General features: G+C 41.8%; 3 protein-coding genes and 1 non-coding gene across 6 annotated transcripts; 1 reads left to right on the plus strand and 3 right to left on the minus strand.

The window, feature by feature from the left end:
* Positions 1–988: 988 nt before the first annotated feature.
* On the minus strand, positions 989–2,870 carry tp53rk (TP53 regulating kinase). The gene is made up of 2 exons (XM_071530180.1): positions 2,637–2,870; positions 989–1,578 (listed from the first exon to the last, which is right to left on the minus strand). The coding sequence occupies exons 1-2, from the start codon at positions 2,851–2,853 to the stop codon at positions 1,091–1,093; spliced, it is 705 nt and encodes a 234-aa protein (XP_071386281.1). The 5' UTR covers positions 2,854–2,870; the 3' UTR covers positions 989–1,090.
* A 490-nt stretch (positions 2,871–3,360) lies between these two features.
* Positions 3,361–10,974, plus strand: slc2a10 (solute carrier family 2 member 10). Of its 2 annotated transcripts, none has more exons than XM_071530176.1 (6): positions 3,361–3,463; positions 4,707–4,787; positions 6,159–7,421; positions 9,507–9,629; positions 10,464–10,599; positions 10,688–10,974. In XM_071530176.1, exons 2-6 carry the CDS (start codon positions 4,784–4,786, stop codon positions 10,782–10,784), a joined length of 1,623 nt encoding a protein of 540 aa, XP_071386277.1. In that variant the 5' UTR covers positions 3,361–3,463; positions 4,707–4,783; the 3' UTR covers positions 10,785–10,974. The 2 variants fall into 2 exon arrangements, with proteins under 2 accessions (XP_071386277.1, XP_071386278.1); XM_071530177.1 differs by lacking the exon at positions 3,361–3,463 and adding an exon at positions 3,722–3,827.
* Positions 10,975–12,151: 1,177 nt separating this feature from the next.
* csnk2a4 (casein kinase 2, alpha 4 polypeptide) lies at positions 12,152–23,841 on the minus strand. Of its 2 annotated transcripts, none has more exons than XM_071530179.1 (13): positions 23,696–23,841; positions 21,056–21,349; positions 20,855–20,966; positions 20,638–20,739; positions 19,398–19,448; positions 18,053–18,112; positions 17,688–17,771; positions 16,597–16,707; positions 16,119–16,220; positions 15,330–15,430; positions 14,468–14,616; positions 14,261–14,350; positions 12,152–13,775 (listed from the first exon to the last, which is right to left on the minus strand). In XM_071530179.1, exons 2-13 carry the CDS (start codon positions 21,154–21,156, stop codon positions 13,675–13,677), a joined length of 1,164 nt encoding a protein of 387 aa, XP_071386280.1. In that variant the 5' UTR covers positions 21,157–21,349; positions 23,696–23,841; the 3' UTR covers positions 12,152–13,674. The 2 variants fall into 2 exon arrangements, with proteins under 2 accessions (XP_071386280.1, XP_071386279.1); XM_071530178.1 differs by having other exon boundaries at positions 12,152–13,793.
* On the minus strand, positions 19,179–19,315 carry LOC139653215 (small nucleolar RNA SNORA57). The gene has a single exon (XR_011695988.1). It is a non-coding gene; the product is annotated as a small nucleolar RNA SNORA57 (small nucleolar RNA).
* Positions 23,842–25,794: the final 1,953 nt, after the last annotated feature.

A 25,794-nucleotide genomic window follows, 5' to 3' on the forward strand; every position in this document is an offset into this window, starting at 1 on the left:
CCGTGGCCCTAATGTGGACTATATTAGGGGTCCTTGATATGAGAAAGGTTGAGAGTCACCGATCTAACACGGAGAACTGTGCGAAAGACAAACACAAAGCTTTGACCTTTGCTCTACACTGTGAACCTGATCAGTCTGCAACACATGAATAACAGCGTTTCACTCTTACCTCTGCAGTGCAAAACAATGACTATGACTTTGATCATAATTTCCATGTTTCTTCGGTGCTCCATTGGAATTCGAGTATCAGTTAGTCATGGGTGTGCATGGTGAGAGCGCTTATGTAATCTTTGACTCACCTGTTTCCGCCAAAGTGCATTCACACATTTCTAACAGTCCCTGCGCAGCTCGTAAAATGTCACGTGTCTGTGCCATTGAACACTCTGTGAGTGGTGTGTGGTTTGCAAGCATGCAATGAATTATGAATATACGCAATTCATAAAGATAATTCAGTCAATTCCCATTTCTTAATGGCATTCCCTTCTTTCATTTCAGCATAAGGATAAGTTATGATTGATGTATGGAATCTCTCAGAAGTCTGCCTTACCCACTGCAGCTCAACTACAACCTTAAAGTTGGGGCTGAGCAATAATTCAATATTATCATTTATCATCTTTCAATTCAATTATCATGTGATGAAATAATATTATTGTGATACACAATTTTGTTGTCTAATAATGACAAATACGAATTAAAGTCTTCCACGAAATGAGGTCTGACACAAATTAAGGAGTATTATTTGAAAATTAGTTTAGTCATACTTTATATTACCATGCAGTTCAATGCAATGAACATCAATTTGACAACATAATTTCTTATTGTCATGATATTCAGTTTATCCATATCACCCTGCCCTATCTAAAGTTACTGTGTAAATTTTGATATTGGCTGAACCCATTACAGTGGCCTTCATCACACAATGCCTGATAACAAAGAAAAGAACAAACACACCAACCCGATGAGCTCATTTATTACAAAACTTCTTTTATTTTATGATACTGGCTTACATCCAACAATTTCCTGTACACAATAATAGAGCTTTAGCAATTGAATGCCAAGAGAGGCTTGTCCCTGTACACTTTCTGATCTCTCATCCCACCATGGAGCGCTTCCTCCCTCTCAAGCGGACCTCGTCCAGCTTCTTGATGACCGCCGAGGACTTCTTGGACGACGCGGCGTAGCTCTGCAGCAGCTTCTCGAACAGCGCCTCGGTGTTGGGGTGGGTGCTGAGGAAGGCCTTCTCCAGCACGTACAGGTCCACCCCCTTGTCCTCGGGCAGCGCCGAGATGTAGCTCAGCCCGAAGTCGATGAGCACCAGGTCGGGCTCTCCGCTCCCCGCGCCGCTCCTCAGCAGCATGTTGGAGGTGGTCAGGTCTCCGTGGACGACGTCCTCGTCGTGCATCCTGGCCAGGACGCGGCCCGCCCTCGCCGCCAGCGGCTCCAGCTCCCGCTCCGCATGGGGGCGGGACTCCTGGGCGGAGGCGATGTGGTCTCGCACCGTAACCGCACCCACGATTTCCTCCAAGAAGATGCAGTGGGAGGTGTAGTCCACGAAGTAGACCACCGGGGCAGATATGCCTGAGGAGGAGAGAGATGGAGGGAGAATGTTACCTAACACAGCATGGCTGAGCTGGTGATTGCTATTAGAAAACGGATGGCTGCAAAACAGTTCATTTAAATATTAAAGGGAAAATCCCACCCTCAGATTCTCTCACACTGTCAGATATCATCAGTAGCCTGTTATGTTCAATTAATTCCAGGAGTTATTTTACTGGCACTAACTATGTATATATACAGTACATATATGGATACGCATTTATTATTATTGTTTGCATTAATTTGCATTTTTGCTCTATAGTTTTATATTATGTACATTACCTTTAATTTTTAGCTTATTACCTCTTCTCTTTATTATCTTCTGTACTTATTTTTCCCTGGTACTGTTCTGCCAGTTGCTGCAGTGGCACCCGAATTTCCCCAAGGAGATTAATAAAGTGATATCTTATCTTATCTCATCTAATTTTGTGATGAAGTGTTGTGATTTACTTTTTTGTTGTCCGCACTTTCCCACAACCTGCCTTGTCTACTTCTACTTCAGAGTGATTTCCTACATTTCCCAGAATGCCTTTCGACAACCCCCAGTGAATGGGCCGTGAACTTGGGCCGTGAACTTGGGCTGTGGGTTTTACGCGTAGGTGGAGAGAGCAATTAGAAATAGTAAAAGCAATGTGAGTGTTATTCCAGTTGAGAAAAAGTAAGAGTCGCGCCCCTCACTCAAACACAACATGGCTGCATTACTGTTGATGTTTTAGCTAGCTACAAGTATTTTCTGCTATCAAACTCCTCTGTAGCTGCTGGAAATATCTGACGTCGTCTATGATTGGCCAGTTAACGATGGGAACAGGAAAAATGCAGCAAACAAAATGCACCCAGAAATACAAAGGCACACCACCAAAAGCAGTTTTTCTTTTCGTCATACCCCCAGTTTAAGCTAGGTTAGCGCCCTTTTATCTTCCTTTTATGAAGACATGTTTATTACCTATAGTAATACGCTCTTAATACGTAAACGCCCGCTCCACTGTACTTTCTAGTGAGTACAGACGAACAGAGGCTAGTGCTGGTTCAGTTGAACTTGCCTGCTTTCCGGCAGCGCAGTATAGACCGGACCTCCTGCACCGTCCTGCGGTGTGTCAGCTTTTCGTCTAAAACCGGGTGTCTGTACCGTTTCGGGAACCTTTCTTTCACTATGGTCGGCTTTCCTAGAAACGAAGCCCGGTACACCCGGGCTTCTGCCCCTTGTTTTAGTAAGTCTACTTTACTGAGGAACTCTGGGAGCGCCATGCTTTTCTCCATGTTTACGCCTGTCTTCTTCGTTGCTTTCCTATGCTGCTGCTTCCTCAAGTCTGTTTTGAAATGCTGCCACCTAGTGTCCGTCAGAAATATAGACAAAGTGTGATGTTTGGCCTTTTTTTCCTCTCCTTTTTTTTGGTTAGTTGTAAAATAATTCTGTATTTTTCATCTACAATACATTTGGGTTGAGTCTCAAATATGATTTAGTGAACAATGATAAATTAAAACACGCTGTATTTCTATTTATTAGGTAGTCTACCACGTTTTAGGGATCCTACCATATTTTATATATTGATTTGCCTTTGAACAACCCCTAAGGGGCGGCGGGTGGTCTGGTGTTTACTACTACTACTACTACTACTGACTACTACAACAACTACTACTACTATACTACTAATAACAATGGTGATAATAATAATAATAGTCATGTTAATACTGAGCTGTAGGCGGCGTCTCTTTGGAATTCCTTCCTGGGACAGCTGGAAAGTTGTCGGCCTCTGGCGTCAAACTTCCAAAACTCGCAACTCGAGACGCTCCTGCCACGTCGCTTCAACTTCCTGAAGTGCCCGAAAGTCTTCCAGCAGCATCTCCGGCACATCAGCTCCAGCACACAGTGAGTCCGTTTCTACTCGATTGCTATTCCCCCCAAAGCCGATCATATAGGTTCAGTAGGTGCAAAACGGGAGAAAGTGCCTTAATGATATGGCAGTGTAGCCTAGTACTACTGCATCTGTCTGTCCCGCTTGTACCACAGCCTCCATAATGCCTTGTGTGTGCAAATTGCCTTGGTTGGTCGAGTAACGGGTTTTTACTTTGAATGTGAACAAAAAAAACGCTTATTGTTTCTTGTGTAAATAAGCTGCAAAACGGCGACGGTGATTATTGATCAGGCAAAGAGCGTTTTACCTTTAGAAATTCGGTGTAAAAACAAAACAAAACAGCTGTTCCACTTTTGACCGGTTTAAAAGGAATCTACGGTAAGCCCATAATACATTTTAGAGGGATACCATGCAGATATGAGAGCAACACTATAAGTCCCAATAGGAATATTATAGGAATGTAGTGATGCCATAGAAGATAAACTACCATAAAATGCGATAAGGTCACTGTAAACTCACTATTGACATTAGGGATGCTTCTTTACAGTCCAATCAATTATGTGGAACAACTCTAACCAAAACCTGAAACCACAAGATTTAGAACAAGTGATGCTATCAGTATGGATCCATTATGGACAATGAATGATAGACAGATATTGTGCACCCACATATTGTCTGATATTGAGTTTTAAATGCCCCAAATGAGCTGTATTCTATGAAAATCCAGCAGAAAATGAAGCTTTATCCCCAGGCATTTTCCCCAAGCTTCTCCAAGTCAGCTGCACCATCTTTCTCCATTCATTCTCTATGGAGCAATTTTACCTGAGATTTTTGGGGCAGAGTTGTTGACCTGTTTTTTTCCTGTTCCGATAACTTCCTTGTTTGCAAGTCTGGAAACAATGCATTCATTCAAATCAGACTGAACGCTGATGAGTCATGACTGGTGTATTTCAGAGAGACACGGCAAATTCCTTCCTCGTTGCTCTGTCACCATCAGGTGAGGACATGTGTTCGTGTCCCCCGTGAGGTAAAACAAGACAACTGATTTCACTGTGTTTTGTTGAGCCCATCTCAAGTGGGCTCCCTAATGAAATCATGGCAATCAACAGCAGGGTTGTCATGGCTACGGGGGCTGCGATGGGCTCTTGTGGACTCCCTCGTCTTGTCCGTGAGCCACAGTAGGACACAAGGCTCCTTATGGGCGCCAGACCAGCAGAGGAAATCATCCACCTTATGTTTTATTTTCTGTTTTCGCAGAGGATGTTTGCAGAGGAATTGAGTCGGACCTGCCTGGCTTAACTGAAATGTGCATACCTGGAGAAGGGACATAAGCAATGGGTAAGTTATTTCTAAAGGGTCATATTTTCAAATTCAAAAGCTGTTTCGTAAGAATGTTCAGTTGTAAGTATGAATTGTTTTAGTATGATGCACTCTAACTTCAAGTTTGATACTGAGCATATTAGTCTAAACCTACTTTTGTCACATACAAAAAAGAAAATATTACAATCATCATTGGGGATAATAGAGATTCAGGAGGTTTCATTTGGAGTTTTGTCTGCCTCATTTGCATATGTGTCAATAGATTCTGCACATCAAAGACTCACACCTAGATCTGAGGAGCAGCTGCACACCACTTAGAGTGATGGATCTGTGTTATTCATGTAGAGAACACGGCTCTGACATTATTTATCCAACCAAACCTCATTATGTTCAACAATATGATTGATACATAAATCATTCAAATATTTTCATAAGTCTGCTTTCACATGAATCCGCAGACTGAAATGACGCTCCTCGAGAGTGAATTTATTAACTTTGTGTTGCATACATGAATAGTGGCTTCTTGTTTCCATCAATGACTCCACGACAGCGTAGCTTCTCTTCTTACACAGAAATGATTTGATGTTCTCTCACTCTTAAAACATGGCTGGCTACATCTTTAGTCACCTTGTCTGGACTCTCTAACCTTTTTAGACCTGGTCCATTCTTCAGCCAATCACAGGAGAGTAACACAACCTCATGCAACACCAACCAGTTATCAGACCGCTATCGTTTTTCATATACTCTCATTTATCCTTAACATTGGTTTAAGATCCAAATTTATATTCTCCCTGGCCAATTTGAACAATAATACATCCAAGTTTCAATCCTAACCTTTCTAACTTCAAATGATCACAGTTATACAACACACTTTCACATCGTTTCACCCCATTGAGTTTCCCCTTAAATTTCCTCTGAAGTAGCTTCAAAGTTAGAATTTTTTTGTTTTTTCCGTACTATATAACAATGTCACGTACATATTCTGTATCTGCTCGTTCCAATGCTTCATTGAAGCTATAGCTGCTTATATTGAGTGAAATATTCAAACCCAAGGCGTCATTTTTTATGGCTCCACTATTAAATCAAATGGAAAAAATCGAGATGTTTGTGCACCATGCTTTACACATTTTCCTGTAATTCAGCCTGACATGTTTAGTATCTTTGGAAACCTTGGGTTCTTGACTAGAATTTATAATAAAGTTCTGTGGGTTTGAAAAAAGCTTGGCTGCAAAACATGTGTTTGTACTGATGGTCCTGCACACGGGACCGGTGGGTAGAAGTGGTTTTAATAAATTCACAATCTGGGAGCATTATTCCAGTGTGCTGAAGTGCTGCCAATCAATGTGTCGTTGCTCAGAAGGTGACACGTGAATGTTTCCTCCTCCCCAGGTTGCTCCATCCTGTTGCTGGCCAGTGCGGTGTCCACTCTGGGCGGCCTGGTCTTCGGGTATGAGCTGGGCATCATCTCGGGCGCCTTGCTGCAGCTCAAGGCGGAGTTCAGGCTGTCCTGTGTCCAGCAGGAGGCTCTGGTCAGCGCCTTGCTGATCGGGGCCCTGCTGGCCTCCGTCGTGGGCGGCGGCCTGATCGACCGGCACGGCCGCAGGAACTCTATCCTCCTCAGCAACGTCCTGATCCTGACCGGCAGCCTGGTCCTGCTCTGCAGCTCCTACCCGGCGCTGGTGCTCGGCAGGATCACGGTGGGCTTCGCCATGTGTATATCCTCCATGTCCTGCTGCATCTTTGTGTCCGAGCTGGTCTCCCCCGACCGCAGGGGCTTGCTGGTAACTCTGTACGAAGCCGGGATCACCGCGGGCATCCTGGCGGCCTACGCCATGAATTACATCCTGTCCGATACCAAGGGAGGGTGGAAGTGTATGTTCGGATTAGCCGTAGTACCGACTCTGGTTCAGCTGGCCTCTATATGGTTTCTTCCGTCCAACACCGGAGAATCCTCGAGCCAAAGGGAGGGCGCTCAAACCGAAAGGGACCTCATGAGCCCGACTGAAGATCAAGACGCAGACTCCAACAGAGCTGACAAACAGGAGCAGTACAACGTCATGTACCTCCTCCAACGCAAGGACAACATGAGGACGAGGACCATCATCGGGCTCGGCTTGGTGATCTTTCAGCAGCTCACAGGCCAGCCCAACGTTCTCTTCTACGCCTCCACCATTTTCCACTCGGTGGGGTTTCGGAGCAACGCCTCGGCGGTGCTCGCGTCCGTGGGCTTGGGGCTGGTCAAAGTGATCGCTACTCTGATCTCCATGGCGTTGGCCGACAGGGTGGGCAGGAGGCCTCTGCTGATCAGCGGATGCTCCGTAATGGCGGTGTGTCTAATAACCATCGGATTTCTCAGCGGACATTCAGCGCTCGACACCAAGAGGCCTTGCGATTCGGAGGACTTCGCTAACGCAACATCCCTACCTCATGTAACTCTTGACAGTCTCTTGACTCTTGATGAGAGCCACAGACTCCTTAACAAGACACAAATTGGAGATGTAGCATTTGGTAAAGTTAGAGATGAACCATTAGAAACTGCCAGCTCTTCCCATCTAGCATCTTCTCCAGTCGTCCATGGCACAGTTGTGAACTGGATCATTCTCATCTGTATGATGTTTGTCGTCAGCGCATACTCCATCGGATTTGGACCAAGTTTGTATATTCCCTTGAAATGGGTCATTTTGGAGTTTAGAGAGAACTGTGTATGTCTATTAACCCATTAATGACTAACAACTAAATTTAGTATGTTAAGGAAATGGTCCACAGATTTATTAACCCATTAATGACTAACAACTAAATGTAGTAATTTAAGGAAATGGTCCACAGATTTTTTTCTGTTAGAGGTAAAAACACAAAATTTGCAGAGAGAACTGCCAAGACATGTGGCTATGCATACCAAAATCAAAATTTGGGATTTCACATATTTTTCATGCCTTTATTGGTAGACATTTTTTTTTAGATTATCAAAAAATTGTTTAACATTAATTTAACATACTAAATATCAGATTTATGCCAGATCAAAGCACATATTCTTGAACTTGATACAACTCCTTGTAGTTTTTTAGATACAGCCATTTCTGTATCATACTATTTTTAGTCGTTAGTCACAAAGGGTCTCTGATTTTAGCAGTTTTCACAAAAAAACTAGTGTAAACATAGGTTCCCATGGTCACATGTTCAAAAAAGATTTTTCACTTAGGGGCCTGATAGACTCAATTAAAAATCAATATAAAATAATAATAATAAAAATTATTCTCCAATGTGTTTTCAGGGAGAAATGATGAGAAAAGTAGCTCCATGCATTTCTATGGGTTTTGGATATGAATGTATTCCAATGGACAAAGATTCATGAACAATGAGCAAAAAATAAAAACACCTCTTGAAAAATAGATTAGGAATTTCAGATCTTCATAATTTTTTCTACACACATGATGTGGGCTCTGACAATATAGATTCACACACACAAAGTGATAGAGATGTTGAGTTGTTCTGACAAATGGAGATTTAAAATAGATATTTTATTGATATTGGAATTCCCATAGGAATACTGTATAAATGGTGTGTAGAAATGATCATGTGTGTAGAAAAAATAATGAAGAGGTTTTTTATTGAAAATCAAAAAAATCATGGCACTGTACACAAGATGAAATGTGTTTGTAAACAAGTCTATAGAAAGAGTGTGTGTGTGTGTGTTTGTGTGCATGCTTGTGTGTGTGTGTGTGTGTTGACACACATTAAAAAAGGTACAGAGGTCATCTGCCTATTGGAATACATTCATACCCAAAACCCATAGAAATGCATGGAAACGTAGAAATGCATGGAAACGCATGGGTGTGGAGCTACTTTTCTCATCATTTCTCCCTGAAAACACATTGGAGAATTATTTTTATCATTGATTTTTACTTGAGTCTATCTGGCCCTTAAGTGAAATTTTTTTTTTTAACGTGATCATGGGAACCTATGTTTACACTAGTTTTTTTGTGAAAACTGCTCAAATCAGAGACCCCTTGTGACTAACGACCAAAAATTGTATATTAAGAAAAACTTGCTGCTGTGGCCTCATATTTTGACAGATTTTAAAAATTCCAACGGATTGGTGCTCAGCGTAGCTATTACTTTAAGTGCTGCAAAGGAAATTTTAAATTCCCACCGCAGACATTAATGGGTTAAAGCTGCACTAGGCAAGACTTTTATGTGAAAATCTACCCGTCTAACAGACTAAATGGCAAAGTTGGGCTGCAACAGAGAAGAGCATTCAAATCCCACTAATTGAGACGCCGTAGATTCACAATTTGTCCAAATGAAATTCCAGTGTCGGATATGGACACGAGCGATGAATCGAAACTTAATGCCGCGTTCACGTCATCTCTGAAGAAGCGTAAGAACAGGACGACATCACGTTGCTACAACTTAGAAGCCATCAATTGTTAAACTCGTTGGAATGCCCACATCTAATATCATTTTTATTCATGAATTTAAATTCTTGTGCCTCTCTCGTTCCTTCGGTATAAAGCATCACAGACCGTCCGGGTTGGTAAACAGGAGTGCAGTTTACTGACATCACTTCACAGGATTTCTGGGTATTGACGTTCATGTTGAGCTACCTCTCGCTGCCATTTGCCGCCAATGTGCAAAGTTGCCTAGTGTAGTACTCACCTACTCACTTAATAATTTCACTTTTTCCAGTGAATGACTGCAGCTGGGATACATTATGCTCATTTGTTTTTCTTTGACCAGTGACCTGGCTCGTCCTGAGCGAGATATTTCCGGCCGGTGTCAGAGGAAGGGCATTTGCATTCACCAATTGCTTCAACTGGGCTGCCAACCTGCTGGTCACTTTCTCTTTCTTGAATGTCATTGGTGAGTAGAAGCTGACCCTCTCTGACCCTCTCTCACACCTCAAAATGCAACATTTAAATAATTTGATTTTGTTGGACTGTTTAAAGACCTGTGGACAGACGTGGGGACTCCAGTCACAGGACTTGGGCTCGAGTCAGACTCAAGTCACAATTTGAATTGCTTGAGACTTGATGCAAGAAGAGAATACTTCAGACTCGACTTTGACTTGTACTTTGATGACTTGAAAAGGTTTCTAAAGTCTTGACTTGAGATCTTGTGTTTGTGTAAATGACTTAGATTGAAAGTGATGAGATTTGTTCCAGCAGACGACTGAATTTAAATTCTGTTTTCTGAATTTGTATGACTTTGAATGACTTAATTTATTGAAGTTGAAACTGATTATAGAAATCAAACTCATGATGCTCTTACCAAGTTTTTATCCTATTAAAACCATATTGCATTGAAAGTCCTAGATATTTCGTTTTCTTTAAGATATTAAATTGATACTGGACTCTTGATTTGTTCTGACTTGACTTGCTGTTCTACATTTAGACTTGAGACTTGACATTAATGACATGGACTTAACTTGGAAATCTACATTTAGACTTGGGACTTGACTTGAGACTTGTGCCTCAAGACTTGAGACTGACTTGGGACTTGAGTAAAGTTGACTTGGTCACACCTCTGCCTGCAGATATCCTGCATATTGTTGAATTAATATTGCAGCAGTTCTTACTTCAAACTCCTAAAACCATGGTCATAGTTTCTTGTAATTAAAAGCATGTTCAACCTCCTGAGTTAGTGACAGGTGAAATGATGGTGAGCAGAAAAGTGAACTGTGTGTTTAACCCACAGATGCGATTGGTCTGTCAGGGACTTTTCTTTTGTATGGGATGACCGGTGTGGCGGCCGGTGTTTTCTTCTACTTCATGTTACCAGAGACCAAGGGGAAGTCTCTGGAGGAAATAGACAAGGAGCTGTGTTTAAAGAGGTAAGGTCTCCAGTCTGGTTCTCTCTGATAAACTGAAAATTGATTTCCAGCCGTGCCGAGACGCTGTGCGCTTTGCCTCGTTTTGCAGGATACACCACAGCGAGGAATGCTGCGGCGTCTTCAGCCGGAGAATCACCTCTCTTCAGTACCAGAGAGTGCACTGTCAGCTCAGCACCCCAGGTTGAGCAACTATGCATTATTTCAGAATTACTTTACAATATTGTGTTTTACAAAGGATATTCCATTTTCACACATTATACACAGTGAAGAACTAGGTGATCGGTGCAGCTCGTGACTGCATATGTGCATCATGATGGGTTGATTTTTACCATTATTGCACTTGAAATTCAAACAGATGTGTGTTTGTGTGGTGTCACTGGGAAAGTTAATAAAGCGTGTTTTTGCAAGTCTTTGTAAGTATGCTGTGATTATAATAGCCATCAAATTGTCACTCTTGCTGGCATGTAGATGAGACAGGGTGTATATATAAGTCCTTTAAAATGTCTTAAATTAGATGAATTCAAGGTCTTGAAAGATCTTAAATACAGTTAAAGATGGCCTTCAGGTCTTAAAGGAATAGTTTGGTATTTTGAACCCTGGGCCCAAATAACATGTTTTCAGTCATGATCCCTATTAGTAGAAACCAGAACTTCACTAGCGGCCTGCTCCCCCGTCTGGTAACACCAGAAAGCCCCCTGCTACTCTACTGCAATAGAAACCTAGGGGCATACGCCAGTCTTTGAAAACTGATAAACGTTGTTTTGCAAAACACGACGCTCACAGTATAATCATCAGTATGTTATCTTGAAAAGATTTTTAAAAAAACAGAGCTTTCTGTCAGCAGTTATTTTTGGATTCTTCTGGCTCTTACACCGGTTTAGAAGGTGAGAAAAAATTGTTTCTATCCAAATAGAACACAACTATTGACAGAAAGCTCGATTTTAGGGGCGTATGCCCCTAGGTTTCTATTGCAGTAGAGTAGGAGGGGGCTTCCTGGTGTTACCAGATGGGCGGAGCAGGCGGCTAGTGAAGTTCTGGTTTCTACTAATAGGGATCATGACGGAAAACATGTTATTTGGGCCCAGGGTTGAAAATACCAAACTATTCCTTTAAATAGTTTCAGAGGTTTTAAAAATGAAGTTTTCTCATAGTGCTACTTCTCTAATGAGATTTGCAAAAAAAAGTTACACATTTTGGAAATCAACAAATTTTTCAGTCCATTTAGAAATGTTTGCTTCCATAGTATTTTGGAAGAACAAGTGTCAAGTTCTTTCAAATGATGGATACCTCAGTTACCTCAGAACAAAAGTCTTCATATCAACCCAGTCAAGATGAATGATATTTTGATACCCGTTTTTCCCTCATTTCCCCTCATTTCTTTTTTTGTTTTGCCAAAAATGGCCTTAAATGTATTCTAACTGGCATTAAGGTTTTTCAAAGCCATAAATGTAACTTTTTGAAACCTGCGAACACAATGTGAGATAAATGAGGGTGACAACACCATGGTCCGTATAAACATCATGGACATAGTAAAGCAGTCAGATGTACCTGATAAATAAAACACGTGTTTATTTACACAAATATTTTCAAATACTAGTCTTCTACATAAGGACATAAAAATATATACAGTGATGTAGGGACTCATACAGCTCCGTTATCTGGTCAATGTATACATGTTTTGAATTCTTTGCATTTTCAGGTTTCAAATGAAAAAAAGGATGCGTATGTACAGCAGGGTCTAAAACTCACACTTTCAATCTCTGGCACTAAAACATTGGGGAAAACTTCAACCCTTCAAGTTCTATTCAACCTTTTAACTTCAATACTTCCCTCAATTTGTTGGTGAAATACATTACCGATCAAAACTTACCCACTGAACTAAATTTAAAAAGAACTGGACTTTCCTCCAGCGCGAATAGCACTTCAGTCAACTACAAGTGATTACATCATGTTGTCATGTTATCGTTAACACTAGAACCCATATTGTCAACCTGCATTACAGCCTCTGTGTGACTCTTTCCCACAAAGCAAAACTACGTTTGGTCAGTCTCCTCTTCCCAAGCGATTGAGTAAACTTTGGTTATGTCTTGAAGTAATTCAAGGAAAGCCACTTGAAGTCATTCAAGGAACTGGAAAGCAGCACGTTTGAGAAACCATTTCAAAAGAACCTGAATGGACAGCTTTGCCTGGCTTCCGAGAGATCATAATATATCATCAATCAAACCATTTCAACAGTGAATGAACCTTATCCAGCAGTCCAGAGCATCTCAATACAAAAGAAATTAACCGCAAAACTGAAAACGGATGACGTGGGGAGTCGCATATCAAAAGAAGACTGGTTATCTGGTTTGGTAGAAAGGCAAGACAAAACTACTCAGGCAGAGAAAGTGTTGAAGTGTCATTTTGACTTAAGTGAGGCGGCATCAGTGTTCACATACACCTGGAGCACAGAACAGCACCAAACACTTCCAAAATGCTGTGAAGATTGAAACTTCTGTAAGGTGTTTTAGACTGGTTTGAGGATGGAAATTGCTTAAAGTGTTCTCGCCAGGTCTCTCGCTTTGACAACGCTGCATTAGTAAACTATACAGAATGTGCTCCTTTTGGTCCTAATGGCTAACGTGTCTTTCTTTTGCCTTCTGCTAAAGTACCTATATGACCAGTGTCTTTAAAATCCAACCTAAAACACAGGGGGGTGTGTGAGACCCCGCATCAGCCGTGGGTGACACTCGTTCTCAGACTCAACACGCACGCAAACACACACTCCTTTGTTATCACTACGGCTTGTGGAAAAATGAAAGGAATACCTGTATATGTCAGTTACACAGAACATTCATTTCATATGTCAGGTTAACACGTTCATTCGAGGGGGAAAAAGGAACAGAAAGACATCTCTCTTTTTTTGACGACAGCGCCCTCCAGGAGGTTGGCGAGGAGCGGCCAGACTGAGTTCGGTTGGAGTCGGTGAGGGGCTGGCAGAGTGGCACCCGTCTGGTTTCTCCCCGGGCTGGGTGGCGGTGGGTGGGGAGATGTGGGGTGGGGCGCGGGAGGGGCAGGGAGACCGGTGCCGGGCCGTCACTGGGGGGCGCCGGCAGCAGCGGGCACCGGGGTGCTCAGGGCGTTGGTGGCAGCAGACAGGACAGGCGAGCCGCTGAGGGGGCCCAGGGCAGTGGAGGCTGGTAAGGCAGAGATACCTGGCACAATGAGCCAACAAGACCAGTTACCAGATTAAGCTACTAACATGCAAGGTGCAAAATGGAACACATTAAAATACAATAAAGTGCTTCAGAGTGCTTCAAAGTAATAGTGCTTCAGTCAAGAGCAGATACTGTGAGACCACCACTGACCCAACTAATTTAAAATTAAGTTAACTCTGCACATGGGAAGTGTTATCATAGTTTTAAAATGTAATGAAAGACTGTTGCTTGCTTTTTAAAAACGGTGAGATAATCTCATTCATATCAAGCAGACTTGGATTGCATTTTTTCAGAATCAGCCACCGAGCCTTCACTTATTTTGCCTTTTTTAAAAACATTAAAAATTAAGTAATAAAAAATAAAAAGTATATATATCTTCAGAGCTTCCATGCTCAAGTTAGTTACTGATCACTAACACAGCAGTATAAAATATTTTTCAGCACTCTGTATCCGTGTGTTCTCACCAGTAATCATGCTGGCTGTGCTTACAGCTGTATTCCCACTGGGCAGGTTCGCCGATCCTGCCATGCGAGACTGATCTTTCACAATGGGGACTGTGGGAATAAAAAAAAAAAAAACAGCAATTGCCATTAGAACTGGTATAATGTTCCGACAATTTTTTTGTTTTCATTATGGAAAAAGAGAGGTATTGGCTATCTTTGTGGGCTTACAGAAGTAAGGGTGGTCCATGGCCTCGCGGGCGGTCAGCCGGGCCTGGTGGTCATAGCGCAGCAGTTTGTCCAGAAAGTCCAGGGCCTCCGGACTCACCAAGTGTTGGTTCTCACTGTGGACAAACCTCTCCCACCGCTTACGAGAATGCCTGGAGACCAAGAGAAACACACTGAGCTCTAACAACGAGCTACCAGGGCTACGCTGTGAGAAAATAGCATTCCCATGGATTGCTAACAAGCCAGATGGATTATCAGTGTGTATGGTCTATGATGGTATATGATGGTATATGATTGGTTACCTCATGGGAAGAAAGCAAAATTCCATTTCAACAATAAATCTCCCCGAGTTTGTACTGGGCATATCTCCTACTAGAGGTTCACGACACCAATTTTTCAGAACTGATTTGAGATTACAGATTACTTTTATTAAGTAGACCAATCCAAGTAATACTCAATTTACAGTCATTCAAGCTGCCCAATATTAATAATTCCAAGAACAATTACAGAAGTGCATCAATTGTGTTTATTCATTTTCTAGAGACTAGAGGTTAGACCTAATGAAACAGAATGGCATTTAGCCTGCAAAGTCAAGGCTCCTCTTCTAAAACAATAGGTGCTCTGCCTATGAATGTGAGAAATAGCAGTATTTCATCATTTTCACGCATCAGGAAAAAATTGTCTTCCTACTACAAAAGTTTTTTTATGCTGCCAAAATGCATGTCATGAAGGTATCAATATCAGGACGTATCGATTAATTTGCTGATCCAGTAAGGACTTTGGAGCTGGACTGGTGACACTATAGATACTACTGGCGCACCTCTTTCTCCTACAATTAACATGTGACTGCAATAACACCCCCTACCTTCCCAGGATGTCGTTGAAGCGAGGTTCCAGCTCAATGTTGTACTTGTCAATGTAGTCGTACAGGTCTTCTGTCCCCAGCACCTTGGCTATTCTCACCAACTACAGGAAAACAAACAAGGAAGCAACAACTTGTCAGTTCTATGGCAGCTTCTTAAGGCAAATTTATGGTTTCTGCGGTGTGTCCGGTGTTCGCAGTGTTCACGGCAAGACCGTTCTCTCCGCAGAGCCACAGCATTTCATGGTAAATGCGGTAGCAGTGCGGTGTTCACGGAGAGTGCAGAATCTCCTCCTATTGTCCATTTTGCCGGTTGTCAGCTGTCACTTGGCTCAATTAGACTTACTTCCCTGGTAACCAACTAACATAGCAACCATTAACCAATCATAGCCTCTGAACTGATTGCGGCGTTTGCGGAGGCCTCCGCAGAGTTTCATTTTTTGAGGGGAGCACGGAGCCCGGTGCGGACCCTCCGCAGACCCCCTGCGGAGCTCCGTACTCGCCGCACAGACCCTCTACACTGCGAACACCGGGCACACCGCAGAAACCATAAATTTGCCTTTAGGCTTTTACCAGTAATTAACAGAATGTTTCGGACTAGAAGGACATTAAAGTGAGGTGTATTCATGTATGTATGTGTGTTGCTCCCTAGAAGCCCTGGCTCCATTTTGTTTCTTTCAACCTGTATTTAAGTCACAACTGTCAGCAAAGCACACAACCAGCTTGTCAAATTCCTGCAGCTTTTTTCTACCCATGATGTTTGCGACAGACATTATTCGTTGGTGTGTTTACCTGGTCATAGTTGTCATGGCCATGGAAGAAGGGCTCCTTCCTGAAGATCATGCTCGCCAGCATGCAGCCCAAGCTCCACATATCCAGACTGTAGTCATACATCTGAAACACACAGACAGTATAAACTTCTGAGGGAGAGGACAGATAGGACGGGGAAAAAAGGAAGGGAAATATAATTTTCCTGTGATCCAACTTAATGCTCCTCAGATCCTCTATCCCCTCTTATTATGGAGGCCCATAAATGATGCGGCCCTATTCTGGGCCAGTCAGCAACAAATATGTCACCTTGTTTCATCCTGCAATTGTAGCGCCCCCCTTGGGCCATTCAGTGTAATTCTGAAAATGCCAGTGGCTGAGATGCATCATTTTCAAAGTTTCATTAAAATCTGATCAGCAGTGTCAGCAATCATCACTCATGTCCTAGCAGATGCTTACAGCATGCCAAACCCAAACCAAGAATACCCCCCCACAGCCATACCTGGTAGTCCACCAAGAGCTCTGGTCCTTTAAAGTAGCGTGAGGCCACCCGGACGTTGTACTCTTGCCCTGGGTGGTAAAACTCAGCCAGACCCCAGTCAATAAGGCGCAGCTACGGATACAGAAAAAAGCAATTAGCTTCAGCAAATGGACACAGTGCATGCATTCTTGCGCAACACTATTGCCCTGCATGTATTTATTTTACGGTCATTACATTTAAAAAAAGAAAAGAAAAAAAAATCCACCTTCTGATGCTGTTATGCTGACTACATTTACGTGCAGGCTTGATTATCCATATAAACCGACTAAAAAGTAATTGGGTGCCAACTGTTTACATGCATGAGGGCACGCAATCAGCTGTTTACATGTTTATAGCTAGTGATCAGAAGGATCTCATTTTTGACTTTTACAGCTCGTCTTCTTTAAACTACAACTGTCGAACAACAATTAGCCTACTTAGTACATAACTGCTACTTGTGCACTGGGGGACTAATGATTATTGTGCACAGTGGTCACTTTGTGCCCAGGCGTTACTGCCAAAATGATAAAGGCACAGGGCCTGATTGTAGTGGATCTGACGAGCCGACTGTCAATAGGATAATCCAGCACTTCCAAGAGGATTGCATTTTCAACCGGATTGGCATTGGTCGGTTTATTCTAAAAAAAATTAGGTGTTTATATAAGGTCCTGCCATTGGGAATAAGTGTGAAATAGTCTGTTATTTGACTGCATGTAAACATGTTAACATAGTCAATGTTAAATATCATCAATTTGTGATGTTTAATGCATTCCACAAGATGTTTTGTGATGAAAGGTAATTCACTTTTTTGTTGTACCCACTTTCCCTCAACCTGCCTCGTGTACTTTTACTTCAGTTACTGATTTTCTGTGCTTCTAGAGTGACTTTCAGCGACTCCTCAGAGAAGGACGTTTTCTGTGCTGTATACATGTAGGTGGAGAGTGACAATGAAGAATGATTTTACAGTCGATAAGAACAGAAAGTGGAGAGACCAGTGCTGTGGTACGTTCTACTGGTATTGTCTACTCAAAGTGAAAGTGACTGCAACTCCAGTATTGTTTGTTAACACTCACCTTGCGGTGTTCATGATCAATCATCACATTATGTGGCTTTACATCCCTATGCATGATTCCCATGCTGTGGCAGTAATCCAGGGCCTACAGACAAGAGCCAAAATTACCCAGTTATTATTCAATAGTCACAAGACAGTCTTTTCTCCCATGTAATCCAATACAGGAAGAGATTAAAAAAAAGTCTACCAGACACACACAAACATGTTGATGGCTAAAACAGAAGGCTGGTACTGTATGTGAAAAACAAGGGTTTTATTCAAAAGCATACACACAGATAAAATGCTTTATCACCCTCAGGACATTTTGTAGGTTATAGATTATGAGTGGAGAGGTAATTGTGCAAGCATTTGAACCGGATGACTCACCTTGAGGATCTCATACATGTAGAATCGGATGTCATAGTCAGTCAGGGTCTGGTACAGTTGCTGGAGATACAAATAAACGTATTAGCCTTTCTATGATAATCTCCTCCAACACTAAACAGACAACACCCATTCACTGAGCAGTAGAGCTGAACAATTGAAATATAAATATATAAATATAAATATATATATATATATATATATATATATATATATATATAAATTCGAAATTGCAATGCAATCTGCAATTTCTACACCACAGAGGCTGCAATTATTTGCTTAAGAGAGAGTTTTGTCCAAACTGGATTTCTAAAAAGGTGTTTTAGGTCCACTATTGGTGAAAACCTTTCATCATACTCAAACTCAGTAAATCCTGCACACTGACATCTATATTTTTAAATCACTTTTCATTAAACAATTTTAAAGTTTTAATGTTTTATGACAAGAAAAACTTGTAATGACATGAATCACAGTTTAAATCGCAATTGCAATATTCTGTCAAATAATCACAATTAGATTTTTTTTTGTTAATATCGTTCAGCCCTACTGAGCTAGCGTTAAGTATCAGTAGGATTTTACCGATTCGGGTGTCATTTTTGATTCTCCTTATCAATCCAATTCTTTATAAATTCCCACTGTATACATTTTCAGGGTTTAAGAGACTACATGCAGCTTTAGTGGAGTTGACATTGTTGTATTACTCAAGAAAGACATTCATTCTTTGTAGAGTTACTTTTGTCTCAGAATTACTTTTCAAAACATGTTAGACATAAAGCATTACTTATTAGAGCAAAATACAAGAACAAGTGAAAAAAAATGCGAGTAGTTGGAGGTCAACATCACAGAACAAAAACAAAATATTTACCACTCACTGCATTTACCACTTTATTGGGTCATTCAAGCGCGCTCTACCTGTAATTACAATATTTCCGACAGTACATGCAGGCAGCATCTGCTTGCTACCATAGTGACGGTTGCTGTGGTGCAAAACAAGTGTGGCAAATGTAGGAGATAATTACTCGATCGATTCCGGTGGACCCTGCAATTTGGAACCACACCTAAATTGGAACCAGATCTCGATACCCAACCCTATACTGAGCAGTCACACATCACTCACTTCGACCTGTGGGACTGTGCCAGTGATTGAGGATAGAACCAGAAGATGGGTAACCTTCTAGCACCGAAGACATAGCACTGGACTTTCTTATTCCTCCAACACATACACACACGTGTATGAGAAAACAACGAGTATGCCAAGAAAGGAGGTTTAAAATAATCTCTCATTAGATAACACGAAAAATCAAATTTCTGTCCTCACAGTAAGGCAAAAGAGAAACATGGGTCCTACCTTGAAGTCTGTGTTGTTAACATGTTCAAAGACCAAGGCAGGCGTTCGAGACTGAAACGGAAAAGGGTTTTGCATTACAAGTGTTGTAGTCTCAACACCACTGATCCATACTTACCACTAGGCCTGGCCAAATTAATCTATTCAAAGCAGCCACATTATAGTAAGCTAAGGCACTAATGCATTATGCGAATGATTTATGCTTACCAGGTGTCCACACTGCAAGCAACACGATAAACAGGGCCTTATTTCCTACAGAGCTGAGTGACCAGGAAAAAAATGGGGGACTAGGGAAAATTTTGCCACTGCTGAACTTTTCACAGTCAGAAGCCATCAACAGCCAATCAGATTTCAATCAATACCACCAAGCAATTGGATTTTAATCTGTTTCCAATGTGTCTAGAGTGCATTTGCACCTAGATCTTTATGTGGATACGTGCAAGTGGACTAATATCCGATCTCTCAATATGCATTTTAATGCCAGGTGTAAACGGGGTACTTGTTTCCCTACCGATGCCATTTCATTTCATGATCAATAGTGCCTGGCATTTCAAGATAGATAGTTGATTCCAGTCATTCAAAATTATTTGAAAGACTACAGGAATAAACATCTCAAAAATGATGTTTGGAGAACACTTGCATCCACCGTTTGGGTCGCTGATAAGCTCTGAATAATTGTTTTTAATTTTTTCCATTGATTTTTGATTAATGCTACCCAATTAACTCATCAAAATGTTATGGAAAGGCAATACCGAAACAGTGAAAATTACATGATTTGCCTTTTCAAAACTTTGTAGCCACAGACTACTAAATGGCTGCAATCAGAGCCACTCAATCGGTCAGAATAGAGTGACCCATCAACCAAGTTGCTCACAGTGTGGATGCAGGGTGTGTGGAGCTTACTAACACAAGATAGGCAGACAACACTAAACAGGTTAGATACTGGTATTTAACTTAAAGCCACAGCTAGCTAGGTACTTACAGACACATATTTCCAAAGCCCAAGTGAAAACGATAAGCTTGCACAGGTGGTGAGTTCACCATGCTATTAGTACAGTAATGTTATTTCAGAATCTCAAAACTGTTTGGGGATTTTAATGTCATTGGGAAATGTAAAATATCTAATCAAGAAGACACAAAAACACATCCTTGAAATACGGTCTCTGCTACAGTCAAGATCCACCAATAATGTCCATTCATGTGCTCAAAGCATCCAGCACTCATGTGAATGTTCTCTACTTACTACAGGGTCTTTCACAATATCGATGAGGGAGATTATGTTGGGACCTCCACGTAGATTCTCCAAAATCTTTATCTCACGCTTGATTTTCTTTTTCTTCACCGGCTAATGAGAGTAATACAAGATTAGACAACATTAGACAGAAGAGTGTGAAGATAGAAACCGTCTACACCTGAATCAAGGCTTTTACTTAAACCATGGCTGTCACTGTATGTTTTACCTTGAGTATCTTCACCACCACCTTCTCGTTGTTGGTAATGTTGATTGCCTCAAAGACTTCACTGTATTTGCCACGCCCCAGCTTCCTCACCAACTGAAAGTCATCCTGATTTCTGTAAAGATAAAGACAAACAAATGTCAACTGGGATTAAGAGTCACAAAAGAGCCTACTTTGAACCGTGTTTGGGTTTCGAGTATTTACCCCCATTCCACCACATGGGACTCATAGTCCCAGTACTCCCTGGGCCGGTGTGTGTTGACCTCGGTGTACACTCGGGCCCGGCTCGGCACGGGTCCTGACATGTCCGACAGCTTGGCAGAGATGGTGGGAAACTCTTACCGCCGCAGAGGATGGTTTGGAAGATGGGGGGGGGGGGAGGGAGGGAGGGAGGAAGAGGAGGGAAGGTAAGGGGGGAAGGGGTTGTTCCCAACAGGGCAAGGGGTATGGGGGGCTTTGGCTGAGGGCGGGGGGGCCACCAGGGGCACCTTCACACAGCTGATGGAAAGAGAGAAAACCAAACATTAGGATGGTCATCTCCAACCGTGTTATGGAAGGCTGAGAGTCTGCAGGTTTTCATTTCAACCAATCACTACAGCAGCTGATTTCACTGATTAGTCCCTTATATGTGGTTGAAGGAGTGCTAATCAGTGAAATTACCTGGTGTAGTTTTTGGTTGGAATGAAAATGTGCAGACTCTTGGACCTCCATGGCACATAATTGGAGACTCCTGCATTAGATAAACAGTCTAACAAGACAGCATTTAACAGCATCTTATCCAATAAAATTGCTCTAGACTACATGCTAGCAACATCATGGCTTAAGGCTTGGAACCAGTCATTGCAGATAATGGCGCATTTTTGGGAGCACAAACTCTGGGCAGTTTAAAAACAGGGTGGGAAATTACCTTTTTAGTCCAATGGCCATAGTGGCAGGTCAATTCATGTAATTTCCTAGCCAATTTCACTATTTTACTTGACAAAGTGGCTGGCAGAGTAGACAAACTTAAACACAAATTTACCTGCATCTGGCTGGTGTTGAGTATTCATTTTACACACTGTTCACTCCGTTTCAAACATCACCACTCCCCAAAGTATTGACATGCTGTTAAATTACTAGGGCAGGAAGGGATAAGCTGTGCAATTATTGATTTTATTCAAATGGCCAAATCCATTCTCTGAATGTCACACCAGTGACAGAACCACCACAGCAACCTTATGCATTAGTCTCTTTTCACCCTGTGCATCATCAGCAAATAACATTGTAAAGTGGCAGAATTGCACTGACATATTTTGGCTCATATGTCATATGAGCCAACTGTACCATATTTAGCCTATATTGGTTAATTTAGGGTAAGAATTGACGCAAGGTGCTGGATTTTAGTGTCTTGACTAGCAGGTGGGACAGTCATCTGCTAATGAAGTGATGTGCTGCTGGATGGATGTAGGGTAAACATTGATATCCATTAGAATATTAACATGCTGGCTACCAGCAATATAAGAAATAATTGCTCCCCTTCGTGTTGAGCAACACCAATAGCTGCTCCAACTGCAGATATGACTATGAAGTATGCAGTTAAAGATCACGGGCATTACTGTATGTAGGTGGCAATATACTGTGGACATGTGCAACACCAAATATCCTTTTGCCCATCTGATACATTCAATGTGGCAATTGGTTGTGCAAAGGGATATATTTGGACAAAGATGTGGCATGATGTCTACCAAAATAATTAGCCACTATAGAAGTATAGATCTGGATTTCCTAATCCCACTGGACCAAAAAATGGTGTTACGTCAGGCTTTGAAGTCATTCCCATTACGTTAACCAACAAACATTTATCTCAAGCCTGGTCCACACAACATGACTGTAATAATGTCAGAAAAAAGAGGCGATAGTCATTAGCTAAAAGCTATGGTGTGTGTGTGTGTGCTTGGCTGATTTGCTTACCGCTATGAAGCTGCAGGGGAGCACAGCGTCAACAGCTAGGAATTCCTAATGCCTGACTAATGTCCAACCAATTTGGCCTGTGCTAGCTAACCTGAGTAAGCTAGCAAGGTTAACTGTTAGCTGACTGCAGTTGCTTAACCAACCAACTTCAATTCTCGCTGAAGCTACATGCACAAAATTTAGCATTCTGTAAAGTAACTTGCCACGTTTCTGTGTAACAGATATATAAGCTCATTTACTTGCTCCACATTAGCCGTCGAGCTAATTAACTACCGTTACGCCGCCGGCGGTAATAACGTAACAGCTAGCTAGCTAACTTCTTGTCCTCCTATTGACAGGTAAAGTGTGCGGCTAGCTAGCCAACCCTCCTACCAAACAGCACGCCAACATTAGCCAGCTAACACTCGCTGATACATAGACTCAGGCCATTGCCACGATACATTTCGCTCCCTCTTGTATGGAGATAATGTCACGGTAAAGTCCATTCAAAAGTCTGAAAATGTAATGCTTATCGACAAATGTACACACCTCACAGAACATGACTTAAGAACCCTTTTCCGAATCGATAGCATTCACTCTTCAATTCGGCATAGCCTACATCCAGTCAATCCATCAAACAGCTCTCAATTCAATACAATGCGAACTTTTAAATTTCCAGACTTCTGAATGGCCTTTGGTGTGACGTTCTCTCCTTATAAGAGAACAGAAGCTATCGGGGTTAGGCGGGCCACATCGTGCAAGCATACACCTCTGCTAGCCTGCTAAGCTGCAATAGCTAGCGCAAGCTAAGTTAGGCTAGCTCGCTGGCTCTCGCTGGTTTCCCGGGGCCGACTCTCCCAGAGAGAAGACACGTCGGCTATATCAAAAGCAGGTAACGTAGAACTGAATATTTACCTCCTTGATCACTTCGACGACCGAAATTCTTCCCGAGACGCTTGGGTTTTGTCAAGCTAACGACTCTCTCTTCCCTCTGTCGCCGGTGTTGCCGCTAGTGTGATTTCTGCTGTATCAGAGACAATATGGCTGACTACCGCCACCTACGTCCCCCAGCGCTGGAACGGATGCGGTGGAGGGACAAGAGCGATACCATTCAGCTGCAGAGTCGCGGAACACACGCCTGGCTGCAAGTATGTCCGTCTGAGCGGAAATTAACCTGCTTATAATGATATCCGTTTCAAAAACAGGAAACAGTTTCAATTCGCGTTATAGCCAAATGTAACCAAATCATACATTTATAGAACGTATTCCCATTAATATATGTTATTTATTGTTAATGCCTTGTTTAGCGTTAAGCTAACTTCCGTTTCAGCTATTTTGCCTTCAAAATAAAAGCACGGAGACGGACACGTTTGAGAATAAGACTTTGAAGACATTTGGGTAAACAACAGTACAGAAGCTTGTGAAAGTATTTAGGGGTCGTATCATTTCAATCTACATTTAAAATAGAGCTGTACAATGGATTCAAAAAGCACTATGTTACCATGGTGATGACACTATGAGTAATTAATGTTAATGGTGAACTGTGAGTGTACTGTACATTCCTCTCTTTCTCCCTTAACAAAAACTATGTTTTTCTCACAGGAAAGGATTTAATCTTGTGGGAGAGAGGACAGTATTGCACAGTTTTGTCACTGCTTTTCATGTACAAAAATGAACATGTCGACGCTTCACTGCAGAAGTATCACCCCCCAGGAGGTTATGGATCACATTTTCATTATAATAATGATACAGAGGAGAGGACGGTGACACAGAATGTTGTCTAAAAACACATACACATGCAGTAGTTATTTAGAATGAGAATTGCGACAATTGTACCCAGAAGTTCAACAATCAGTCAGTCAGAAAAAGAATAATAAACCAATCATTCATAGGGAGCGACATGTTTACTGTTGCCTTGTTTAGAGTTGGCTTTTATATAGGATTTTAACCACCCAACAACATCAAACATCAAAAGTGAGAGATATCATAAAGATAGAGTGTTTGAGGTTGTGATTGACTGTCAGTGAAATCTGTTATTCAACAAGAAATCAGTCAATCAGTCAGAAAACAGCATTCTTACTAAATGCAGGGTGTTTCATTTCCTTACCATGTCCAACAGGGGGCGTCCCCACAGCACAGAAACCTACCCAGACACACTGTACTTCAGCCCACAGCTCCATCAGGGCCACACCTAATGACTAATGCTAACACATCATCATGCCACACTTTGTTTTATAGCACTGGAACAGATAGGGATCATGTCTGATAAGAGTCTAGATAAAAACACAAGAGGTGAACTGGCCTTTCCCACCAAAGCTCCTGGAGCTCGGACTGCTAAATCTGTATCATCTGTTAAATCACTTCATAAGACTCTTTTTTGTAGACTTGTTTTAAATGATGTTTTATTAGTTGTCTTTGACCCCCCCTTTTTCGGTTTTCTGTTTATCGCCTTACATTTATACATCTTACCTTGCTTTCATTGCATTTGCTGTCAATTTTTGTCAATTTTTTAAATCCTTTTTTAAAGCACTTTGTGACTGTATTTTTGAAAATGCTGTAGAAATGATTATTATTATAGGCCACATGGTGTATGGTTGCAAAATAGGCTGTTCCTCTGGATAAAACTCTGGATAAAACTGAAAAGTTTATTCCAAAATGTTCCACATCAGTTAGGCCAGTATATTAACTGGTAAATAATAAACAGGTAAATAACTGAACTCACTATATCCTATGTAATGTTTCTATTCTGTAAGGAAAGGCTTTTAGTAATACCTTTTACTTTCATGCCAGCAAAGCAATAAACCAGTAAGCGACGAGTGACATTTTAAAAATGGTAGAGATCTCACGTTGGAGTCGTTCAGTGGAAAAACCAAGTTCGGATGACATCATGATGTTTTGCTTGGCGCGGGACGCTCGCTCTCCTCCGACACACAGTAGGCAGGTCGAGGAGGTTGCTGGGGGGCAGCAAGTTTCTGTCAGCGAGACTATTCATTGTGCTCTTTGGGGCCTTGATT

The sequence above is a fragment of the Centroberyx affinis genome, unplaced genomic scaffold, assembly GCF_046629955.1.
Source record: "Centroberyx affinis isolate AG114_WGS23_722 - 3 ecotype Tasmania unplaced genomic scaffold, CSIRO-AGI_Caff_v1 ptg001895l_1, whole genome shotgun sequence".
Taxonomy (NCBI): Eukaryota; Metazoa; Chordata; class Actinopteri; order Beryciformes; family Berycidae; genus Centroberyx; species Centroberyx affinis.